The 25,281-nt window shown below is 41.8% G+C and overlaps 1 protein-coding gene across 1 annotated transcript in view; it reads left to right on the top strand.

The window, feature by feature from the left end:
• LOC136873944 (beta-1,3-glucan-binding protein) overlaps positions 1 to 25,281 on the top strand; it is a 243,305-nt gene that overhangs the window by 75,555 nt on the left and 142,469 nt on the right. Inside the window, exon 2 of the mRNA XM_067147324.2 lies at positions 6,604 to 6,632. Coding sequence (XP_067003425.2) covers positions 6,604 to 6,632 — 29 coding nt within the window. The remainder of the gene's footprint in view (positions 1 to 6,603; positions 6,633 to 25,281) is intronic.

The raw sequence follows: 25,281 nt of genomic DNA, 5'->3' as shown, positions 1-25,281 counted from the left end.
AATTATTATTATTATTATTATTATTATTATTATTATTATTATTATTATTATTATTATTATTATTATTAGGTGACGTGCCCGCTACGGTGTCACCAGGCTGCAGACAGCTGCGAACACTCCTCTGCCGTATTCCGTTAAGGTTGCACACTGCTCATGCACCGCGGTGTAGAGGTAGCGTGCCTGCCTCTTACCCGGAAGTCCCGGGTTCGATTCCTCGCCAAGTCAGGGATTTTTACCTGGACCTGAGGTCTTGTTCGAGGTCCACTCAGCCTACGTGATTAGAACTGAGAAGCTATCTGACGGTGAGATAGCGACCCCGTTCTAGAAAGCCGAGAATAATGGCCGAGTGGATTCGACAAGACACCTCATAATCTGCAGACCTTCGGGCTGAGCAGAGGTTGCTTGGTAGGCCAAGGCCCTTCAAGGGCTGTAGTGCCATGGGGGCTGGGTGGTTTGCACACTGCTCATTTCATCAGCCTCTCAGAGTGAGGACTGAAAACCTGGAATACTGCGATGAACCAGTGTGTTACGTACCAATAGTTGTCAGAAAATTTATGAACCATATTAAAAAAAGAGAAAGTTATCTAACTCCCCATCTATTTCCCGTCAATATTGACGTAGACTATTTTACTCGGCACGAACCAGTAATCCCATCTATCGGAGATGAGTGGCAGCAGAAGAGACTCTGTGATATTAGGGTATCTAATGTAAAGAGATGTCTTCCTTCTTTCGTGACTCCCTCTTGTCTTATTCTTCAAGCGATCGTTATTCTTAAAGGGCCTCCTTCCCTTACGATTTTTCTCATTTTTGTAATCATCTTCACAATTTTTCTTGTCGATATGGACCAATGACTACGTAGTTTTATACTTTAAGACAATCATGACAAAAACCATCGCCAGTTAACACATAGCCTATATGAATTCTGTTATAATTGGTACGGTAAAACTGTATCTATATATATAAAATAAGAGTTTTGTCTGTACATCGCTCAGAATTTGAAAATAATGGTATTTCTGTATCGGCCATGTCCTCAGTAACAAGAAAATGCATGTTTTACTTTTCCGTAATTTCTGTCTGTCTGTCTGTCTGTCTGTCTGTCTGTCTGTCTGTCTGTCTGTACACGCATCACGAGAAAACGGCTGAAGAGAATTTAATGAATGGTAGTTTAGGGGAAGGCCTGAAACTTAATTCTCAAATATTTATGTTATTAGTGGTCGTGTCCTAATGAAAATCGCTAGACAATGACGGGAAATAAGTCGCTACAATATAGGCTATACACGCTGAGAAAAATGGTAGTTTAGGGGAAGGCCTAAAATGTAATTGTCAAATATTTATTTTATTAGTGGTCGTATCTTCACGAAAATTGGTATGCAAAGTCGGGAAATATGTCGCTATAATCTAGGCTATCAATAATGTTATTCACACTGAGTGAAATGGTAGTTTAGAGGAAGACCTGAAATGTAATCTATATATAAAATAAGTGTTTTGCCTGTACATTGCTCAGAATTTGAAATGAATGGTATTTCTGTATCTGTCATGTCCACAGTAACAAGGAAATGCATTTTTTACTTTTCCATATTGTCTGTCTGTCTGTCTGTCTATCTGTCTGTCTGTCTGTCTGTCTGATTGTACACGCATCAATAGAAAACGGCTGAAGAGAATTTAATGAAAATCGGCAAGTAATGTCGGGTGATGAACCGCTACAAGCTTGGATATAAATTATTTTATTCACGCTGAGTGAAATGGTAGTTTAGGGGAAGGTCTGAAATGTAATTCTCAAATAAGTTATTTATGTTATTAGTGGTCGTATCGATAAATACTACATAGCTAACATAACTTTAGTTATGTCGTAAGTTAGTAGTAGTTATGTAAGAAGTTATTAAATTTCCGATCACTTATGTCTTATACATTGTTACCGTACCGCATATAATAGGAGATATTCATGAATTTGGATTTTTGTTACTAAGTCCATATCAGCGCCGAGTCACGAGAAAATGGGTAAACAGAATTTAGTGAAAATCGATATGTAAAGTCTGAGAATAAGGAACTACAGTCTACGATATAAATTACTTTGTAAGACACCCTAATATCACAGAGTCGAAAGAAAACTAATGTGTAGGCCTGCAATATAGAAAACTCATAAACTTTATCAACAATAACATTACATTGACCATTGTTTGTTGCGATGTGCTTTTTGTCTTCTGTTTCCTCTCATCCCCGATAGATAGGATTACTGCAGCGTACCGAGGTTTTTTTAATTTGTTTGACATCGCACCGACACAGGTAGGTCTTATGGCGACGATGGGATAGGAAAGGTCTAGGAAGTGGAAGGAAGCGGCCATGGCTTTAATTAACGCACAGTCCCGGCATTTGCCTGGTGTGAAAATGGGAAACCACGGAAAACCATCGTCAGGGCTGCCGACAGTGGGGCTCGAACCCACTATCTCCAGAATACGATCTTCAGGGTTGCCGGCAATGGGGTTCGAATCCACTATCTCCCGGATGCAAGCTCACAGCTGCGCGCCCGTAACCACACGGCCAACTCGCCTGGTCGTACCAACTGTAACAGCCTGCCTGTATATTGGTGGGAAGTAGCTGGGGTGTAAGAACTTTCTTCTTTAGCATGCCATTCCTCTGGTTCATACATTTTCTGATATATCTGGTACGTAACACATTGGTTCATCATAGTATTCGAGCTATTCAATCCCTACTCTCAGGCACTGATTGGAAAGAGTAGTGTGCATATTTAACGGAATAATGACGGAGGAGTGTTCGCGGCAGTCTGCGACCTGGTTATTCCAGCTCTGGAACTTTGGACTGTTAGATCGGCACCGTAGTACTGTTCGTTGAAAGTGAGAAAGTGTGCGGTTATTCATTTGATCGAGTATTTTATATGATAACATTGCTTTCAATCGCTACATTCCTACTGACCTTTTTGGTAATGACCTATGTTGAATTCAGTTAGGAAAACCACGAAGTCAGTCTTTCTGAGAATCCCGTAGCGAAGCACGGATACATCAGCTAGTTAAGACATAAAAATGATCGGAATTTGTATTCTCTAAAACTTTTATGTGTAGACTAACTTTCGATAGGACCAATAACAAAGTTATTTAATAATTACATTTTACGCCTTCCCCCAAACTACCATTTCATTCAGTGTGAATAAAATTATTCATAGCCTAGATTGTAGCGGCTCGTTCCCCGACTTTACATTTACTTTACTTTACTTTTCATTAAATTCTCTTCAGTCATGTTCTCGTGATGCCCGTATGGACAGACAGACATGACGGAATGTTAAAAAGTACATTTCCTTCTTACTGTGGACACGACTGATATAAAAAATACCCTTTTTAAATTCTGAACAATGTACAGACAAAACTCTTATGTTATATATCAATTATTATTATTGTTATTATTATCAAAATTCGTCTTGAAAAGGACCGTATAGTGTAATCGCTTCTGGAGTAGAAACGATCAGCCGCCAGGAAGTATTCATTCATTTTCTGACGTTGCCCAGTGTACACCCAATTGCTTTCTTGTACAATTGTTTCCTGAAATGACAATCTTCGGGGAGGCTGAAATCAGTGGCGGCCGATGGACTCTCAGGTCGAAGGGGTGGTCACAGTCCTTTTTCCCACAAATCTTTCTTTGCTACTTACCAGTACTACCGCACGCATTCAAGTCATCCGCCCGGAAAGAAACTAACTTAATTCACTGCTGCTAGCCCTCACAAACCGCGGGATGCAAGCCAGAGGCCCAATTTGAATCAAAAATTCCTGTTCTAAAATGTTACATTTCAATACAATTATTTATTATTTTTCTTCTTAAAATATAAATAATAGGGGAGATAGGGGAAACAAGGTCATACATTATTATTTAATTTTACTGTATGCAACCATGGAGATTTGGCTGGTGCATGCTCGTATATGGGTTTGTTTGCAATTGGCTTTACGTCGCACCGAGAGAGATAGACCTTATGGCAACGAAGGGACAGGAAAGGCCTAGGGTTGGGAAGGAAGCAGCCGTTTCCTTAATTAAGGTACAACCTCAGTATTTTCCTGGTGTGAAAATGGGAAACCACGGAAAACCATCTTCAGGGCTGCCGACATTGGGGTTCGAACCCACTATCTCCCGGATGCAAGCTCACAGCTGTTTAGGGGTTTATAGGAACTTCTTTACTGCTACACTGCTACGGACTCCGCCCACGTGAAACCCTCTACCCTAACCCTTACCTTCAACCTGAAAACATTTACCAGCGAACTGCGCGCTGAAAGTCAATCGCCTAATTTTGATAACTTATTGCCGACCAGTCTTCCTTTATTCTTCTTTTTCGACCGCTTTTTCCCACACCTGTGGGGTAGCAAATGAGGATTTGGCCCTATTTTACGGTCGGATGCCCTTCCTGACGCCAACCCTATATGGAGGGATGTAAGCACTATTGCGTGTTTCTGTGGTGGTTGGTAGTGTGGTATGTTGTCTGAATATGATGAAGAGAGTGTTGCGATGGACACATACACACAGTCCCCGGGCCAGAAGAATTAATCAGAAGCGATTAAAATCCCCGACCCGGTCGGAAATCGAACCCAGGACCCTCTGAACCGAAGGCCAGTACGCTGACCATTCAGCCAACGAATCGGACACCAGTCTTCCTTTATTATTGATTTACAGTTTTACAATGAAACGTAATTTTTTTTAGAATTATTCGAGTCCATTATTTGACTTCAAATGTCGAGGGAAAATGAAAACTTTTTCTTTCTCTAGGGAGGATACGGTCCGGAAGTCCTTAAGGGCCGGCCGCTACTGGTTGAAATCCAGGAAAAGTTTCCTCAGTTCAACTTCACGCTGACTATGTCTCCGCAATGAGCCAGAGAACAACTGTGGGCTGCTAGATCTGACCATCTTCAAACGTGGATGAAACCTATTGAATGTTTACCTCCTGGATGTACTTTAGACTGGTTAACCTGGAGACCATTGAACAGACTGCGATCAGGTGTTGGAAAATCTAGATACAACCTTGTCAAATGGGGCGAACACAATTTGACTGTGGAGAAGAACAGACAGTGCCCACTCTGTCTTGATTCATACAATGATGAAGAGTTATTAAAGGTTGAAGAAAATGCGGTTACTGTTGCGCGATTCTGGGCGAAGATTCATTATTTTTTTCCTTTAGTGACGGAATTACTCAATTGTTATTTTATAATACTTATTACATTACTTTACACAATTATGTCAAGTTATAGCTTCTTACTGAAGTAAATAAATAAATAAATAAATACATATTAATATTACTGTTATTAGCACCGGTCATACCTCAGTCACTTTCATATCGTCAAAGCTAAGGATGGGACTGAAACCGATCAATGAAAGTAACAAAATTGCTCTAGCCCATATCAGGAGATACAGTAGGCCTACGTAGTACAGTGTAAAGACTAGAGCAAGGGCAGAATATATTTTATTCAAGCACAAATTCGACATTCGGTTTTTGGTGGGCATTTGCGTTGCATGGCCACTAGACGCCCAAAGGGTGAGTTTCACAACATTACTGTGATTTAACATGTTGTGGGAGACATTGTCAACAACAATACATAGGTACATTATTTGCCTCATTTGAATCTGCATGGATATTACGAGTGATAAGGTTGGTTCCGATCCTCACTTTAACTGTCCTGATCTATTTTATCATGACCTATTGTTATAGGATATCCCTGTGGGTGAGGGCGGTAGCGTTAGAGTAACATCTACGGTATTCCCTGCCTGTCGTAAGAAGCGACTTAAACGGGTACCAGGGGTTCTTAGCTTGGGAACGTAGGTTGGTGACCTCGGAGCCCTTATGTGAGTCCTGACATTGGTTTCACTTACTCGTACCAGTTCCTCACTTTCACCTATCCTGTCTGACCTCCCTTGGTCAACTCGTTTTCTTTCCCGACCTCGACGGCATTAGGTTTTTCTAGGCCTGGGGAGTCTTTCATTTTCACCCCATTCGTAATCAGTATCTTTCTTTGCCCGATGGGATAGGAAAGGGCTAGGAATGAGAAGGAAGTGACCCTGGCCTTAATTAAGGTACAACCTCAGCATCTGTCTGGTGTGAAAAAGGAAACCCAGCTTCAGAGCTGCCGACAGTGGGGTTCGAATCCGCTATCTCCCAAATGCAAGCTGACGGCTACCTTACCCAAACTCCGCAGCCACTCTCTCGGTAAGAAAAGAAAGAAAGAAAGGGATAGTCAGTCGATGTGGCGTAAATAAAAAAGTCTGACTGCTGCTGTTGTCATAGATAATGAAAAAATAAACAAATAAATACATAAGCGAGCAATGCGTATACAAATAATAGCATCGAACAAGTAAAGTTATACACACCGCCATAGACCTAAGAATGGAATAGTTTACAATGGAGCCAAGAGATATCGTAACTGTTATTAAGAACAAATTTAGTTGCATCACTGGGCTAATTGTATTGTGTATTGTATTGAATGAATGATATTGTTTTGTATGTACATTAAGATTAGTAACCTATATTACGAAGTTTTCTACTGTTAGATTTACATTTTAATAGTGATAGTTATAAAAATATTAATATTAATTTAGAAAACTCTTTCTTTGTTTCAGAATAACCAAGGACACACCTAACGAAACAAGTAAGATCATATCAACCTCCAGCATTAGCTTCCTGGGATCTGTGACCATTTCTTATTAGAATTTTTTGACAACTTTTTCACTTCTTGGTATGAGACTTGCTAAGGAACTGGTTGGTACGAAAACAGATGGAAACAATGGCCGGATGAGGAAACCAAGGTTAAGATAGGAATGAGCCCAATGGATGAAGCTGTACGAATGCGGCTTTGGTAATAGGGTCTTGTGAGGCGAATGGAGAAGTATAGAATATGTACGAGATCAATTGACTCGGCCAGACAGCTAGGACAATCAGAGGGATACAATTGAAATGATGAATATACTGATTTTTGAATGATTTAAAGGTAAGAAATGTGTAACGGGAACAGAGAAATAGTTGCAAATTAAGGAATGTAGAGGCAATCAGTTCGTCCGAATCTTTGGCTGAATGGTCAGCATTGTGGCCTTCAGTTCAGAGGGTCCCGGGTTCGATCCCTAGCGGGGTCGGGAGTTTTAACCACGCCTGATTAATTACTCTACCTCAGGGGCACGGTATTTGTGCCTATATTAACACACAAGTTCAGTGAACCACTGGAGAAACAAATAATAGTAAATGCATCCTTCCACATAGGGTTGGTATCAAGAAAAGTATCCGGGGGTAAAATTAGGCTAAATTCATATGACGTGCCGACGCTGGGTAATTTGTAAAAGGCTAAGAAGGAGAAAGGACGTTAAAAAACCTGTCGTATTTAATTATTACGTTATTAAAATGGTTACTTCTTTACTATGATTTAATTTTATCAATCTGCCGGGTGGGCAAAATAAAAGTGGCCCGGGAAAATATTTATAAGCCTGACGCGGAATTGTCCCTTGTTAATGAACAGGAGAACTGCCCGTCACAGGAAATGCAGGAAACCGTGATTTCGATGCACCAATCAGTTGCTGTCACATGTCTGCACGTGCGCATCTCCCGCATGCTCAGCGTGCGAAAGTTTCCTTGGGACTCTTCTTCGTTCCAGGCATTCCTTCACTCGACCAATGTTTTCTGGTGTTCGAACTCTTTTCGGATAGTTACGGTTTTTATTCGCAACAGAATCCGTTTCGCGCCATTTTGCCACTAAGTTTTGCATTGCAGGCTTTGTTGGAGTTTTGCGAAAACACTTCCTTGTCTTAAACTCTTGCACAATCAGTTCCGCACAGTTTTTCTACGAATCGTACTTAACGCAACACTCAACGATGAAGAGCACAATTTTGTGTTGCATTCAACTGGTCACTAAACACGTCTGCTCTTCTCACTCACACACACATAATTACACAGCGACGCACTCGGGACACAGCATGGGGGAGATGCGCATCCGCAGACATGTGACAGCAACTGATTGGTGCATCGAAATCACGGTTTCCAGCATTTCCTGTGATGGGCAGTTGTCAAGTTCATTAACAAGGGACAATTCCGCGCCAGTCTTATAGTTTCATTTTGCCCACCCTGCATTCGCCTTAAACGAGAAAGAGGCGACTAAAAGGGGCGACGAAGGTATGATGACATTGGAACCATGAGAGTTCTTGTGATTAGTACCATTGAGTGCGGAACACCATGGGTCTACGTTACATAGGTACAGTGCCATTATGCGAGGAACACTACGGGTCTGGGTGTTGCTTGTGATGTGTCATCGTATGTATTCCACCAGTCGATTCTACTGTGTTCAGAATGGGCCTGCGTTACGTATGAGTGGTACCACATTATGAGAAACACAATGTGTCTACGTTGCCTGTGATTAGTACAACTATGTAAGAAACACCACGGGTTTGGCTGGCGCCCGTGATCAGTACCGCTGTGTGAGGAAAACCATGGGTTTGCCTTACCTGAAAATAGTACTATTATGTGAGGAACACGGTGCGTATGTGTTGCCTGTGGTATTACCATAATGTGATACACCATGGGTCTATATTACCTATGATCAGTACCACTATGCGAGCGTCACCATGAGTATACGTGGCCTGTGATTAGTTCCACTAAATGAAGAACAGCACGGGAATACCGGCGCCCATGTTTAGTCCCACTATGTGATGGACACCATGGGACTGCGTTGCTTGTGAGTAGTACCCTTATGTGTGGAACACCGTGGGTCTGTATTCTATGTAATAGAACTTGAACTGATGTTATACAAGATACTTCGATTTTCAACCGTTAGATGTCTCTAACACAGGTTTAATTGCTCCCCCTAGCAGGTCGAAATCTAATTTATTAAGAAATGTGTAATTTCACAGTTGAATAACCTTAGTTATTTGAAGACTGTTTTGTTCAAGTGTCGAAGTTGTCTACAATTCTGCTGGTTCCTTCTCCAATATCAACCAACCTATCAGGATTTTGTAAATATTTTCTCTAGCCAATTAAAATCGGGGTTGTGTACAGGAATCCAGCCTATCAGTAAAGAGTTCTGGAATCTCCCCCTCAAAAATGCTTTAAAAGCTGACCGCTTTAGGGCTGTATTGTAGTCTTCTTGCTCCAATTTATTGAATGCGGCGTGTACTAAGGAGGGGGGGGGGCAGGGGCCACGGGCGGTGTTCGGAAAGCCCAGCAACTCAAGTTAATGGCAGAATTTTTATAAACATGTGGTAGCTCCTGCAGATAGCTTGAGGGGAATGTTTCAACCTCTTTTATTTCATGTACATTTCTAAATCTGGTGGCTTAAATGTAGTAATTTCGGCCAGTCTGAGGACTCTGTTCTATTCCATACTGGGAAATCTGTAATGTAAGGGAACAAAGAGTGAATACCGTCTGTTGATTCCCATTCAGCTTCGTATGGGGTGACTAAAGTTTCTAAACCTTTAACATTCTTAAAACTCTTTTTGTATTTAACGTTTCTCATTTACTGTAGTCACCTCGCTGTGGAATATGCTTAGTCTCTGTATCATTGGCTCATAAGCCCACTCCCCCTGTGGGTGGGGGCGGTAGAATAACACCCACGGTATCCCCTGCCTGTCGTAAGAGGCGACTAAAAGAGGCCCCAGGGGCTCTGAACTTTGGAGCGTGGGTTGGCGACCACGGGGCTCTCAGCTGAGTCCTGGCATTGCTTTCACTTACTTGTGCCAGGCTCCTCACTTTCATCTATCCTATCCGACCTCTCTTGGTCAACTCTTGTTCTTTTCTGACCCCGACGCTTTTAGGTTTGCAAGGGCTAGGGAGTCTTTCATTTTCATGCCCTTCGTGGCCCTTCTCTTTCTTTGGCCGATACCTTAATTTCTCGAAGTGTCGGACCCCTTCCATTTTTTCCCTCTGATTAGTGTTATATAGAGGATAGTTGCCTAGTTGTACTTGCTCTTAAAACAATAATCACCACCACCACCACCATCATAAGCCCACTTAGGGTTTTAAGTTTTTCTAGAAGGAGTGCAAGTGTTTCGCATATTGTTTATGGTCAGTTACAACCAACCTTCTCTTTTGTCTTTAAGGCCCTTTAGAATCGGCAAAAATGCCCCTGTACATGTATTGTGGTGTGTAGAATTAAGTCTGGTGTGAAGTCCCTTGAGGGATAGAAGGTTATGAACTGTTGAGCAATTGACAAGCCCACCTTGGGACTAACTTGTGTGAAGTTTTAAATTTAGAGAAACCGATAGGTTGGAAGAGCGCAATTATAAACTGATGCCTCTGAGAGCCTGGAGGATGATAGAGTTTTAAGCGCAGACTCCTTACAAAGGGTATTTACCTGGAGCTTTCTAGCTGTTATGAAATTTTGTACCTGCCAAGAGCAATCCCGCTCTATTCTGTGGAAATTGGTATTTGTAATTTTCGCAAGTTGTAGGCCTACCTGATTTTTGGACTTTGAGTTATTGTTGTTGAAGCTGACGCTTATCATAATATTGTTATTTTTTATTCAGGTTTTCTATTTATCAAATTTTAAATTAAAAAAGGAATTTCTTGTGTTAAGTTATGCTCTAGTTAATTCCTCGTCCAATCATTCACCACAGCCGCTTCTTACACCTCTGTAAACCACGGAAATCCCGTAACAATTATTATTATTATTATTATTATTATTATTATTATTATTATTATTATTAATGCTATTTGCTTATGTCTCACTAACTACTTTTACGGTTTTTGGAGACGCCGAGGTGCCGGAATTTTGTCCCGCAGGAGTTCATTTACGAGGCTCGCGTATTTGAGCACCTTCGAATACCACCGAATTGAGCCAGGATCGAACCTGCCAAGTTGGGGTCAGAAGGCCAGCGCCTCAACCGTCTGATCCATTCAGCCTGGCATTATTATTATTATTATTATTATTATTATTATTGAATATTGAATTTTCACGACCGCATTGTAATCGAAACCGACTTTCAACCTATTAGGTCGTGCTACGTACATTTAGTACGTGTTGAAGAGATGTTAAGTACAGAACAAAAATGGCCAACCAGACACCAGTGGGTTCCGAACCCACAACCTCGCGATTTCGAGTCGGTTTCTCTACCAATTGAGCTATGGTGGGCTAGGTCATCTTTGTTCTGTTGGTAGAAACAGTGATATTATATAGGGATCAAAATTAACAAAACTACTTCTATAGTTCTGCCGTAGTTCTCGCAAGTTAGGTTTTTTCACAATACTGATGGCGCGTATATGAATTTTGCCTTATTCAGGTTTACGTGCTGTACCCGCCATGTTCATCATAGTAGTAATATGTTTAAGGTTTACAGTACCCTAATGTATTATAATCTGTCCACTGTGCGCAATACTAGGAAGAAGAAATCCTACTTAGTTTGTACGCTTCTTGAGCCAGACCACATAATATTATTGCCAGGAAACAGAATAATCCAAAAAGTAACCATGATGATCCATTCTAATGACAGGTCTGTTGAAGGAAAGTGCCAGGGAAATGAAACGTTCCAACTGACAATTCCCGTTCCTCACCACTTAGATGACAGGTGGTTTGAACTGTGGAACTGAGGAAAATGGCAGGAGAAATACCAGATTCCAAAAGAAATGTGCTCCAACACCAACACAATTCCAGATATTTCAAGCCCGAGGGTGCATGTGACATACCACGGACTCCGTATCTCCAAAACGGCTCCTCATGGTGTCCTAAGAGACCAAAAAGTTTCTTCTTCACGTCGAAACACTCAAATGAGCTACATTTAATCAGCTTGACTGTTTCCAGCCCTGTACAACCAATAGTTGCTGGGATACCGAGTTGCGAAGATGTGGCTCAAGGTCAAATCGCCTACCGGGTTTCATAATATCATTCGATGATGATGATGATGATGCTTGTTGTTTAAAGGGGCCTAACATCGAAGGTCATCGGCCCCAATATCATTCGGGAAGCTGGAAAGTACTGGGTTGCAACGTGATAGTCTTCTAGTTTCATATCAGTCTTTAAGTGAGCTGATGAAAAGGCTAGTGCCGAAATGGTAGTAAAGTACATTCTGCCTGGAAACATAACGCAACACATTTCTTTTGGACTGACTCCCACATTGAGGGTGTTCGCGTATTAAAAGAAAGAAAGGACTCTCTCCTTAGTAAAGTTATGTGTGCTACTCTGACGTTTATGCCCATGGCTGTCTCTGTAAAGGTATAAACTGCTGTTTTTAATAAAACACGTTACGGGGATACAGTTGTTCCTGGAAAACAATTTCACATTATTTAGTATTGTTTTGGGCCATTATTGCAGTTCTCTTCTATGTCAGAGGAGTGCTGTATTTTAACATCCGTTGTTAATGTTTCTTTTACCTGTTTTTAAAGGACTCCTACCTCTGTTCCAAACCATTTATTTTATCTCCAACCAGCTGCTCTTGAGAGTGTTATTTTCTCTCTTGCACATTTTTGTTTTCTCTTTTAACAACTTTGAGTTATTCTGCTGGCTACCCTTTGTAGTAGAAATATTTATTCGATCTCATTTTTTCTCACACAGTTTCTATACATTATACTACTGGGAAAATACAAAACAGTTCAGTACTCAGCGGGATATTTAAGACAATATTTTCAACTTTGTATTCCTAATGCCTTCCCTGAGTAAATTGTTTTAACAAGGGAGTAAAAATACAGTGAGTGATAAAGGAAACGAAATGAAATAAAGAAGGTTTTTAAACAAAATCATTCGTTTTATAAGTATGAATTGTATAAAATATAGCTCAACTTATTCAAATAGACTTGATTCTTTCTTTCTTAATCTGTTTGCCCTCCAGGGTTGGCTTTTCCCTCGGCCTCAGCGAAGGATTCCATCTCTACCGCCTCGAGGTCAGTGTCCTGAAACGTGAGACTTTGGGTCGGGGAATACAGGACCAGTACCTCGGCCAGACCGCCTCAACTGCTATGCTGAACAGAGGCCTTGTGGGGGATGGGAAGATCGAAAGGGATAGACAAGGAAGAGGGAAGGAAGCGACAGTGGCCTTAAGTGAGGTACTATCCAGTAATTGCCTGAAGGAGAAGTGGGAAACCACGGAAAACTATTTCGAGGACGGCTGAGGTGGGAATCGAACCCATCTCTACTCAGTTGACCTTCCGAGTATGAGTGGACCCCGTTCGAGTTCTTGTACAACTTTTCCAATTTCGTGGCAGAGCCTGGAATCGAACGCGGGTCTCCGAGGGTGGCAGCTAATCACACTTTCCACTACACCGCAGAGGCGGACATTAAAAAAGACATCATATTATTGGTATTATGCCACACTAAGTACTTTTGCGGGTTTAGAGATGCTGAAATTTTGTCTCGCACTGCTTCTTCTAGGAGCTGGTAAGTCTACCAACAGGAGGTTGACTAAGTGAGCAGGTACTTTTAACAGCGCTGACAGTCAATATTCGATGCTTTACCGCCTACTCGGCTCATCCGATAGGATTGGGTTCGAGTCCTCGCAAGGAAGTCGAAATATTCAGAAACGAGATTTCCACTTCCAGAGTGGTACAAGGCCTTGAGATTTACTCGGTCTGTACAGGAAATGAGTACAAAAAGGACTTGTTCGGACTGCCATTGTCGTCGCTGCTGTCGCCCACCGCAGAACGAAAATCCGGTGCCCAAAGCATGTCCACTAAAATCTGAACCGGCCAAATGTCAACAGAATTAGTAGATATGGGGGTATTGAACGAGATTATGGCCGAGCATGAAATCACTCTCTCCCACCAAGTGGCGAGGTTACTGGTAGTGAAAGCCTTTATCTTCATCTTCAACTTCTCCAAGGACCTTCATGGCCTGTACCGAAAAGGCTTTACTTTGCACCAGTATGACATGACGGTCTACAGCAGAGGTGCTCAGCTGGGCGTTCGTTGAGGCTGACCCAGTGCGGCCGAGCTGGCGTGACGTAAATGCGGGCAGCTTACGTGGCATGCATACGTCAGAGCGAACGCACTTTACAGGGAAGGGAACAGTGACCTTCGATTATCAATACGAAACTCTCCATCACTACTCAGCGAAATGCTGAATGCGGTACAGTGTTTAAGAACAAAACGCTATAATCGCAATAAAACCGAACGTTTCAGTATATTCCGGTTTGATTTATACTGCGCTCGATGTAAACAGTCAGCTTTATTTTCTTATACTTATACATTCAAAGAAAACTAATACTTTATAATTTGTGTGTTACAGTTTTAAGCGTACAAGCTGCGATTTTTCGATTTATATTTCTTAAGACGTAAAATTCCCTTTATTCATTCAGCAAAAAGTAATCTATTTACATAATTCAACAAGTTTACTGTTTGATTTTGCATAGTGTTTTTGTGTTGTTTGAATTTACCTATTCACTGAATTTGTAAATGGTAGTCTATTTAAAACTTATCAGGCGAGAGAGTTTCATATAGAGTGGGGACATAGATATTTACTATCCATGATTAATGTACAACAAAAAGGTGAATGTATCTACCAAATTGATGTACAATATGCCTTCAAATAAATAACCTAACTGATGTTATTTCCAGTAAGCATGATTGTATTTTTGGTGAGTTCATCATATAAGCCAAGATAAGCCAAGCAACCACAAGCCATAGTTTATCCACCTTATCTTCGTATTATATTAGACATGCTTCTAAAGCACGTCTTAAAATTAAATAGTGAAAATTATAATTCATTACGTACATTAGACAAGCATTTGACGTTATAGGACTCTTTATTGTATTTGATCAAAATACATACTTTTTTGCTAGTTGCTTTACGTCGCACCGACACAGATAGGTCATATGGCGACGACGGGACAGGAAAGGGCTAGGAGTGGGAAGGAAGCGGCCGTGGCCTTAATTAAGGTACAGCTCCAGCATTTGTCTGGTGTGAAAATGGGAAACCACGGAAAACCATTTTCAGGGCTGCCGACAGTGGGGTTCGAACCTACTATCTCCCGAATACTGTATACTGGCCGCACTTAAGCGACTGCAGCTATCGAGCTCGGTTCAAAATACATAAAGTGCAATGAACATAAATAATTTAGTTCTTACAACGTAAATTGAAAAAGACGTGGATTTCTGCCCTCCTTCTTTCATTATTTTCTGCCTCCATTTCAAACTCTTGTATCGCCTAAGTGATCGAGAGTGACTGGGAGAACTTCGCCCCACGGTAGCTAGAAGAGAGACGGTAGGTGTCACGAGACGGATGCGCCGTAGACTGCTGTGGTCGTGACGTCACTGGACCGTCCCTCCCATTACACTACGCATTGTTTGGCGCGTTAATATAAGTCTATATATTCTTTGGTGTCGGTGTTTTCATTCTAAGCAGTGAAGTGCGGTGCATTGCTGTTCGTCTGCGGTCTGCACATTGTTTCTTTAATTATTTATTACTTTCGAGACTTGCGAATGTTTTGAAAGTCATGAACTTGTGCATATCGTTCGTGAATGAAGTGAATTCCAGGGTATATGTCGTGTTTGTGCTGTTAAAATGCCTTGTTGTGCGGTTGCAGGCTGTACAAACTATCGTAACAACGCAAAGAATCTTAAGTTGTCCTTTGATAGATTCCCAAAAGACCCAACTCCACTCAAACAATGGGTACATTCTTTGTAAAACAAAAGACGCTTTTAACTCAAAAATAGCAAGTATATGCTCCGAACATTTTTTGTCCTCTGATTTTGAAAAAGATTTGCAATCTGAACTGTTAGGCCTTTCCACTAAGCGCTTGTTGAAAAAAGGAACAGTTAATAGAATGAAAAATAAGAGATGACTCAAGAGGTCAGTGAATGAAAGCCGGACTACGGATGCGCACGCTGGGGCTGCACGGAAAAAATCGAAGATGAACAAAATTAAGTCCTGAAAGGTACGCCAAAATTAATAGTGATGCTATTTTTATTATATAGATTTATTATTGTTGTTATCTTTAACAAATTGAACTGTTAATATTTTGTTTTGAAATGTTTTGTGATTATAATATGAAATAGGGCTTCATTCTGTACTTGATATTCAATATTCTTATTCTTATTATTCTTATTCTTATTCTTCTTATTAATGTTTGTTAGTAATAAAAGAAGCAATAATGTTAGTACAGTATTTACCATTTTCAGAAAAAGTAACATGCAGTATTTAATCTTTTGTATTTTATTTAGACTTTATCGGTTAATATTATTTCTTGATTGTTAACCTTTGATTTATTTAATCTGTACCTGTATAGGGTACTTATTTTAAATTCTTTCAGGTAATCCGATACTGTAAATACTACAATTTCCGGTATACTGGAACATTTAAAATGATTTTTAAACATATTAGCAGGAGGTCTCACTATTCTGGATTTAAAAGTATCTGCAATATTTACGAAAGCACACAAACAAAATAATAAAAATAATAGTTTTATGCAATATATTAGTGATATCATGTGAAAATATTATATTACAACATAAACGTACTTGTGCACTGACTTGTGCAGTTAAGTTACAGCGCCTGGCAGACTAGGGTCCACTGACGTCACACGCTCCTGGCGTGTTGCGCGTGACGCCTACTGTCTCTCTTTAGCTACCGTGCTTCGCCCATCCTCCACGGCTTATGATGTAACCACAACGTCACTGGCTGAATAGCATATGCTTATCGCCTGGGCACCCGCGGGCCGAAATGTCCAGCGTAAGCACGTCTGGTCTACAGGAACGTCGGGCATGTTTCACTGGTGGTGTTCAAGCGATGTGTTTTTTTTTTTTTCATTTCTCATCAAAGCTACCGTACAAGAAAGTTCAGTTCTCTTTACAAACATTTTCACTTCGCGTTCATTACCACAGTCTGAAAAACTGCAGAGATTTGTACACTCGTCAAGTTTTCCCGTCGTTGTTGATGGGCGATAACTAGCTCAGAAAGAAAGAGAGTAGGAGCTTTGGAAATGTGTTACAGAAGAGTGCTGAAGGTGTCATGGACAGATCGCATCACGAATGACAAGGTGCTCAATAGATTTGGTGAGGGGAGAACGATTAGGCTAAATTTGCCGAGAATAAGAGATAGAATGATAGGAAACATCGTAAGACACCCAGGATTTGTTCAATTTGTCTTTGATGGAAGTGTAGGCGGTAAGAACGGCACGGACAGACCAACGTATGGATATGACAAGCAGGTTAGAACAGATGTACGTTGCAATAGTTACGTACAAATGAAAAGGTTTGCACACGATAGGGCGGCATGGAGGGCTGCATCAAAACAGTCTATGGACAGATGACTCAAACACCACCCCCATTGACGGTTCCGGGAAATATTCCTCGAAATTTTCCTCGCCATTGTACGCCCCATATTATTGCATCTTGGCACGTCCGATTGTCACGTCATACAGTACGACTCCTCCCGTAGCTGTATAACGAGAACTTAATTCCTGAGAAATTGATGACAAGGTGGAGACATAGAAAATAGTTGTACGTGGTGGCGTCTGAGAACGACGCATCTGTACCACCGGCAGTGCACGCTGCATAGTGGGGCCAAACTCGCTTAACCTTGGGAAACATATTGTATTTCCTCGTAGTCATTTATAGGGAAGGGAATTTTAGGCAAGAGTAACTTAGAATGCAGACGTACATACATAAAAAAAGCAGGGGAACATGTTTTCTAACGTGTGGTATGTAAACTTTAATTTGGTAAATGTGGTTTCAATGGTCGTACAGCATACCTTGGGACCTTAGCTACTTAGGGTATGTCAAATCGAAGTTACACTCCATCTGTAGGCGTAGCCATGCATTAAACTCTCAGGTGACCCCTCGAAACAAAGTGAATACCGGTGCGTCCGTGTATCGTTGTTAGGTACACAGACTACTGCGGTTATTTGAGCACGTTGTACGTAAACTAGCAAATCCCATGAGACACCTTAACGAGGTTCAAGTCGCAAAGGCCGTCACTTTGATCCAGGAAGGATGGACTTTTCGGCGTGTTGCTGTGGATCTCAATGTCTCTCCGTCAGTTATTCAACGCTTGTGGATTCGCTACAACGAGGAGGCCAGTTCACAAGGAGGTTTGGACAAGGTCGTGGATGCATGACAACCCCACAGGATGACCAATATCTGACCATTTGTGCGTTGCGGCGTCGTTCAGCAAATGCCAGAGAACTGCAACAAAACCTCAGTAGGGTCATTGGAGTCACGGAGCCTGTCAAGACAGTAAGGAACTGGCTAAGAGAAGCGTCCTTACGACCCAGACGTCCTGATCGAGTGCTCCGTTTAACTCAGCAGCATGGCGCAGCTCGCCTTCTGTTTACCCGTACCCACGTCAAATGGCAACTTCGCCAATGGAAACCTGTGTTGTTCACGGACGAGTCCAGATTTTCCCTGACACAGCGTAATGGATGTCAACGTGTATGGAGACCTCGTGGTGAGCATTACATGCCAAATGTTGTCCAGGAAGGCGACCAATTCGGACAAGTTTCTGTGATGGTGTGTGTGTGGGGGGGGGGGCGGCATCAGTATTGATGGCCTTACGGATCTTGTCGTCGTCCGTTGTAATCTTACCGCTGCGGGGTACGTCTCGAGCAGATACTGCAACAGCATGTGTTGGTTGCTGCATACGGTGCTGGTCCTGATTTCGTACTCATGCACGACAATGACAGGGCTCATGCAGCGCGCATCAACAGAGCTATCTTGCGAGAACTGGACATTCAAGAAATGGAATAGCCAGCAGTGAGCCCCGACCTTAATCCCATCTAGCATGTGTGAGATAGGCTTGACAGAAGTGTTCATGGGCGTCCTGTTCACCACAGTCTCTTTAAAATCTCGAACAGGCTCTCATTGAAGAATGGGACCTGATACCGCAATGTGACCTCCGTCGACTTATACGGAGTATGCCACGTAGGAGCCAAGCTGTGATAAATGCTCGTGGAGGACATACACCATACTGAAGCTCTCCAACTGTGATAAAAATCCACCCTGGAGGACTGTTATCACTTTGTTTTCGCCCCTATTTGGACATTTCCGTTTGTATTCTGAAAATGGATTTGAATCCATCGATGTTCTTTTGTAAACTTCAACGGTAAAGAATAACTGTTTAGTTGGTAATATACCTGGATGCGAGGTATAGTTTTGTGGAGCATGGCATACGTTCAAAAACATGTTCCCCTAATTTTGTTGAACTATGTATTTAACCAAGCGCAAATATTTTCTACCCGCACAACAGTTTTGCACTGAGATTTGCAAAAATATTAGCGATCTGAACTACCAAAACCCCTAAAATGTAAGCAACTGACTTATATAATTGTAGAGCGCCTTGTTCAAATACGTTTGCATTCTAACCTACCAGTGCCTAAATATCCTTTCCCTAGTCATTTACATGCTAAGGAAAGTATGTTTCTGGCTTTTGTAGAGATATTTTAATAACGGAATAAACTATTTCAAATCACAACAAAAGAGTGATGAGTAATTACGGAAAGCTATAATCGAGTTTCTTCGGCCTCATTCGGACTGTTAATATCGTTGCTTATGGCGTCCTCCACCACCATCATCATCATCATCATCATCATTGTGTTAATCACCATCATCATCATTTCCCATTATCCAGCTGTAGCCGGGTAGGGGCAAATATGGTTCCTCTCCACTTTGTTCGGTCTTCCACCACTCCTCCTCCAACACTGTGTTCCAGTCCAGGTTTCTTTCTTTAATACTGCGTTGGATTGTGTCCTTCCATCTCAATCGTAGTCGTCCGCAGCCTCTCCTTTCTTGCATTTGCGTTTCCATCGCCATCACCATTTTGGGCATTCTTTCATCACTCATTCGCTTTATGCACCCAAACCATCTTGTCCATAGTTTCATTTGCTTTCATTGGCACAACTTTGTCCCATAACATGGTTCTTACTTTATGATAGAAACAGCTTCCAGCTTGAATCCTCTTATTAATTATTAATTTCACCATCCAGTCGAGCATTCTCCATTAATTTACTCCCCGGGTATTTGAACGTCTCCACTACTTCCAGGAACTTGTCTGCAAGTCTAATCTGACGTTTCCCGGAGAACGAAAATCCGGTGCCCGAAGCATGTACGTGAAATAGCAGACATGAGATAGTGAATCAGATCGTAGGCTATAACAATGATGGCGACTGTGTGTTGCAGATATACAGTATTGATACAAAGAACTGAGAGAAGCTGACCGAAAGATAGTGAAGCACTTCAATAAACTATGCGACAAAAATCAATCATGCCAACAGCGCGGTGTTATGTTCTAAGCATCAGAGACATCGAATTCACACACCGTTGACGCCACCGTATCGCAGCATTTGAGATGTGGTGCTGGCGATGAATGCATTGCATGGACAGCACACAGACCTAACGCATCTGACCTCGCGGAAGATAGTGCTCTCTGATACACAAAAGGATCCTTGCACTCTTTGATCATTTAATTTTCACCCCGCCCCTCCCCCCACGGAGAATATGTAGGTCCAGTGGAAGTACAATGCGTAGTGATGACGCGTTAAAAAAATTATGACTTTCGGCCTGGGGATGGCCATACAGCCAGCTCAGATACATTTTCTAAAACACAGTAAAATACACTGAAAATGAACACAAATAAATAAAATGTTCAAAATGACTTCTCGTTGTTGATGAGGTAATGTGAGAAATGTTCATGGATTAAAAAATTATGTTTAGCGGAGTACACCGCGGCGCATTTTGTGGCGAGCAAAGTTGACATTCTGGTTGGTAGCGGTTCGTATGATTCTACTATTGTCCTTAGAAGTGTTTGTTGCTGGGAAATAAAATGGTTGCACTGAAAAAATATGTATGTTCTGGATTCTCCAACGACTCTCTGTCACATGTACAATACGGGGTTTCGGCAACACCAATTCGAAATAGATGACAGCGGAAGCTATCATGATTGAGTCTAATTCTGATGATGGATGTGATGTATCGCCTGTTCGAATTCCATTTAAAGAACAATGCCTTCGACGGTGGATGAGGCTGTATCTGGGAATAACAACGTCCACGCTGTTGTTTGGATATATTCTATTCTCCATTTCGTATATAATATGCTCACCGTTTAGCCCTGGAAATTAGGTCCAGTGGATTCAAGGTACATCTCAGAGGTTGCCACTTGTTTGGCGAGTTTGCCCACATATTCGTTATGGGTGATTCCGCTGTGGGCTGGTATCCATAGAAAAATGACACGATAGCCATGTTGGTCAGTTGATTGATTTTCTTTAGTATGTTGATGATATGAACCCTGGGTTTTCGACACAATATTGGAGTTGATAAAGTGGTCAGTACACTCAGTGAATCGGACAGGATGACGACGCGTTAGGCCACTAACCCCGTTGGAAAAAAATGAAATGTCGTGTGGCTTTTTAGTGCCGGGATATCCCAGGACGGGTTCGGCTCGCCAGGTGCAGGTCTTTCTATTTGACTCCCGTAGGCGACCTGCACGTCGTGATGAGGATAAAATGATGATGACAACCAGTACTTTAACCGTTCAGCCAACGAGTTGGACCCCAACACGTTGGACTAACTTAGTAGAAACTCTGGTCAACACCGACCTGGAGAAAGCAACTCGACTGGTTGAACACCGTAGCCAATGACGAAGAGTAGTACGACATGCTCTACGTCAAGGCTGTACCCAGGATCTTCTTTTTCGGCTGGGGTGAGAAGATTTTTTCGGAGGACCGGTGGGGGGGGGGAGAGGGGCTTCCAAAAACCAACACCTACGGGGGCAAATAAAAATTGTATTTTAGGATATTAAATAGATTTTAAAGGCCGGCCCCGTGGTGTAGGGGTTGCGTGCGTGCCTGTTACTCGGAGGCACTGGGTTCGATTCCCGGTCAGGTCAGGGATTTTTACCTGTACCTGAGGGCTGGTTCGAGGTCCACTCAGCCTATGTGATTGGAATTGAGGAGCTATCAGACGGTGAGATAGCGGTCCCGGTCTCGAAAACCAAGAATAACGGCCAAGAGGAGTCGTCGTGCTGACCACACGACACCTCGTAATCTGCAGGCCTTCGGGCTGAGCAGCGGTCGCTTGGTACGCCAAGGTCCTTCAAGGGCTGTAGTGCCATAGTGTGTGTGTGTGTGTGTGTGTGTGTGTGTGTGTGTGTGTGTGTGTGTGTGTGTGTGTGTGAATAGATTTTAAAGAATAAAAATCTTTTCATAGTTTTGGTGCTGTACATTTTACAGCCCAATGAGTGAAGTTGGAAAGTCAGTCCATAGCATTCTAGTGGGCGCTGCCCAGTTAGTGAAGTAGGAAAGTCAGTCCACAAAACGTTCTATCATTTCTTTAAAAGTCGAGGTAACTAACATTTATTCACTATAATTATTAAGGATGATTACAAGTCTGATACATTTGAAAAAATCCTCTAGCGCTTCGGTAACATGGAAATATTTCTATATGTTTACTATACTGTATGTCATGTTAAAGTTTGCCGGGCTGAGTAGCTCAGACGGTTGAGGCGCTGGCCTTCTGACCCCAACTTGGCAGGTTCGATCCTGGCTCAGTCCAGTGGTACTTGAAGGTGTTCAAATACGTCAGCCTCGTGTCGGTAGATTTACTGGCACGTAAAAAAAACTCCTGCGGGACTAAATTCTGGCACTTCGGCGTCTCTGTAAACCGTAAAAGTAGTTAGTGAGACGTAAAGCCAATAACACTATTATTACTGATAAAGTTTAAGAAAGGCCATATGAATGTATATTTCTTAATGTAATAATTTGTTTGTGTTTACATATTAGGCCTATATGTAAATTTCATTGATCTACAACTTGCATTTATAGCGTTATGAATTTTAAAAAACTGTGTAGAAATTTATTTGATTTTAACTCTTACAATATTTTGAATTTTGCAAAGGTAGATACTTACAGGCATTAGAAGCATTTCAGTAAATGAAAACCTACAACCTGTTTTCCAGTCATTGACCGGGTCAAGAATGAAATGAATGAATCATATATAGGCTATTAGTACGATGGGGTCGCCACTCCCAAAGTGATTTTATTAATGAATGATAGATGCTATGAAATGAGAATGGAAAGTATTGCTGGAATTAAAGACGACAGACCGAGCTCGATAGCTGCAGTCGCTTAAGTGCGGCCAGTATCCAGTAATCGGGAGATCGTGGGTTCGAGCCCCACTGTCGGCAGCCCTGAAGATGGTTTTCCGTGGTTTCCCATTTTCACACCAGGCAAATGCCGGGGCTGTACCTTAATTAAGGCCACGGCCGCTTCCTTCCACTTCCTAGGCCTTTCCCATCCCATCGTCGCCATAAGACATATCTGTGTCGGTGCGACGTAAAGCAAAAAAAAAAAAAAAAAAAGACGACAGAGAAAACCGGAGTACCCGGAGAAAGACCTGTCCCGCCTCCGCATTGTCCAGCACAAATCTCACATGGAGTGACCGAGATTTGAACCACGGTATGCAGCGGTGAGAGGCCGACGCACTGCCGCCTGAGCCACGGAGGCTAAGCATTTCAGTAATGTTACTGAAATATCACCTATCAACTCTTTTGTTCAACTGCGTACTTGAGAAGGTAATACGGGAGTGGCGAAAGGCGTTAAAAGAAAGAAACCTTTACAAACCCGTAAGGATTGGGACAAAGAAAATGGAGTGGAAATAGATTGCTTAGCGTTCGCTGATGATATAGCCCTTATGACAGAAGATTTCGAAAGCGCAACAGAACAGATCAATGTGTTGAAGGAAGTAGCTGATCAAACAGGTTTGCAAATTTCCTTTCAAAAGACAGAAGTCATGTCAAATATCAAAGATGATACGGCACAAATAAACACCAAATATTGAACGATAAACCATGTTAGTAAATTTAAATACCTTGGGGAATGGATTCAGCAAAATGGACTTGAAAAAGAGGCCATAGCAGCAAGAATCAAGAAAATGGAAGTCACTTTCCAAACCACCCGCAACATATAAAACAAAAAGTGCTTTTCCCTGAACATAAAAATTCGTCACTACAACACTGTCATCAAACCAGTATCGCTGTATGCATCTGAATGCCTTATCCTGTCCGAGAAATGTTTGCTTGCGGATTTAGAGAGGATAGAAAGAAAGATCCTACACACCATACTTGGTCCAAACTACAAAAATGGCATCTGCATTAGAAAATCCAGGCAAGAAATATACTCTAAGATAGAGAAGATTACGGACACAATGCGTAAAGACAAAGTTCGCTTTTACGGTCATATACGACGGATGATCGACTTTCGATGGACGAAACGTATCTTCAGAATATTTGACTCAAAACCATAAACGGCAATGTCATGGTACGGTACGTTAATGTCAAGAAAGATCTTAAAGAACTGGGCCTACAAGCAGAAGATGCACAAGACCGAAATCTTTTCAGAGCAGCCATCAAGACTTTTGGGACTTTCCGGGACGAAAAACGGGCAACTGGTGCTAAATGGACAGAAGAACGTCGTGCTAAACACAGTGAGCTAATGAAGGCGATGTGGATCAAGCGAAAAATGAACAAATGCCAGAATGTAAAGTGAGGCTTATCGTGGTCCCTAGTTGGCCGATTAGCGAAGATGAATAATAATAATAATAATAATAATAATAATAATATTAATAATAATAATAATTTTCTGGATCGTCCTTAAAACGTGCGGACCACGCTGGAAACGATTCCTGGCCGGGTAATGACTGCGAATGTAGTCCGGCCGTGGGTTCAGTACCGGCAAGGTACCCGGATATCCTCAAGTATTTGATCCATATTAAAAATTCTTACAGGAAAAGATGGCAAAGATTTAGGGACCCAACTGACCGGGCGGAATTCCTGGAGCTAGCCCGGGAAGTACGAAATCGATTGCTAGAAAGAAAGATTCTTTTACGTGCCAGAAATCTACCGACACGAGGTTGACGTATTTGAGCACCTTCAATGCTGAGTTTTGCTGCGAAATGAAAACTTTTTCATGGCGGCTGCTGATGACCTAGATGTTAGGCCCCTTTAAACAACAAGCATCATCATCATCATCATCATCATAATCATCATCGTCATCATCATCACAATAATAATATTTTATGGCACGCATTTCTTTTTTTGCAACTGATTGTACTGTATATTCACTAATTATGTACTGTTTTAATTAATACTTTTCAATCAATCAATCAATCAATCAATCAATCTTGATCTCTATTTTAGGACTGTCGGCCATGTGGCAGAGTCCCTGACTGTTCTTTACCTAGTCTGTCCTCAAATGATTTCAAAGGTTAGAAATTTATCAAACATGCCCGACTCATTGGCTGAATGGTCAGCGTTGAGGCCTGTGGTTCAAAGGGTCCCGGGTTCTAGTCCGACTCCTTTTCAAATTGGTTAGTGTGTTGACCATTTATGATCGGTTAATTCCGCTGGCACG

Source organism: Anabrus simplex, chromosome 1, assembly GCF_040414725.1.
Source record: "Anabrus simplex isolate iqAnaSimp1 chromosome 1, ASM4041472v1, whole genome shotgun sequence".
Taxonomy (NCBI): Eukaryota; Metazoa; Arthropoda; class Insecta; order Orthoptera; family Tettigoniidae; genus Anabrus; species Anabrus simplex.
Note: the sequence above shows the minus strand (reverse complement) of the source record. Positions and strands in the feature narration are given on the sequence as shown.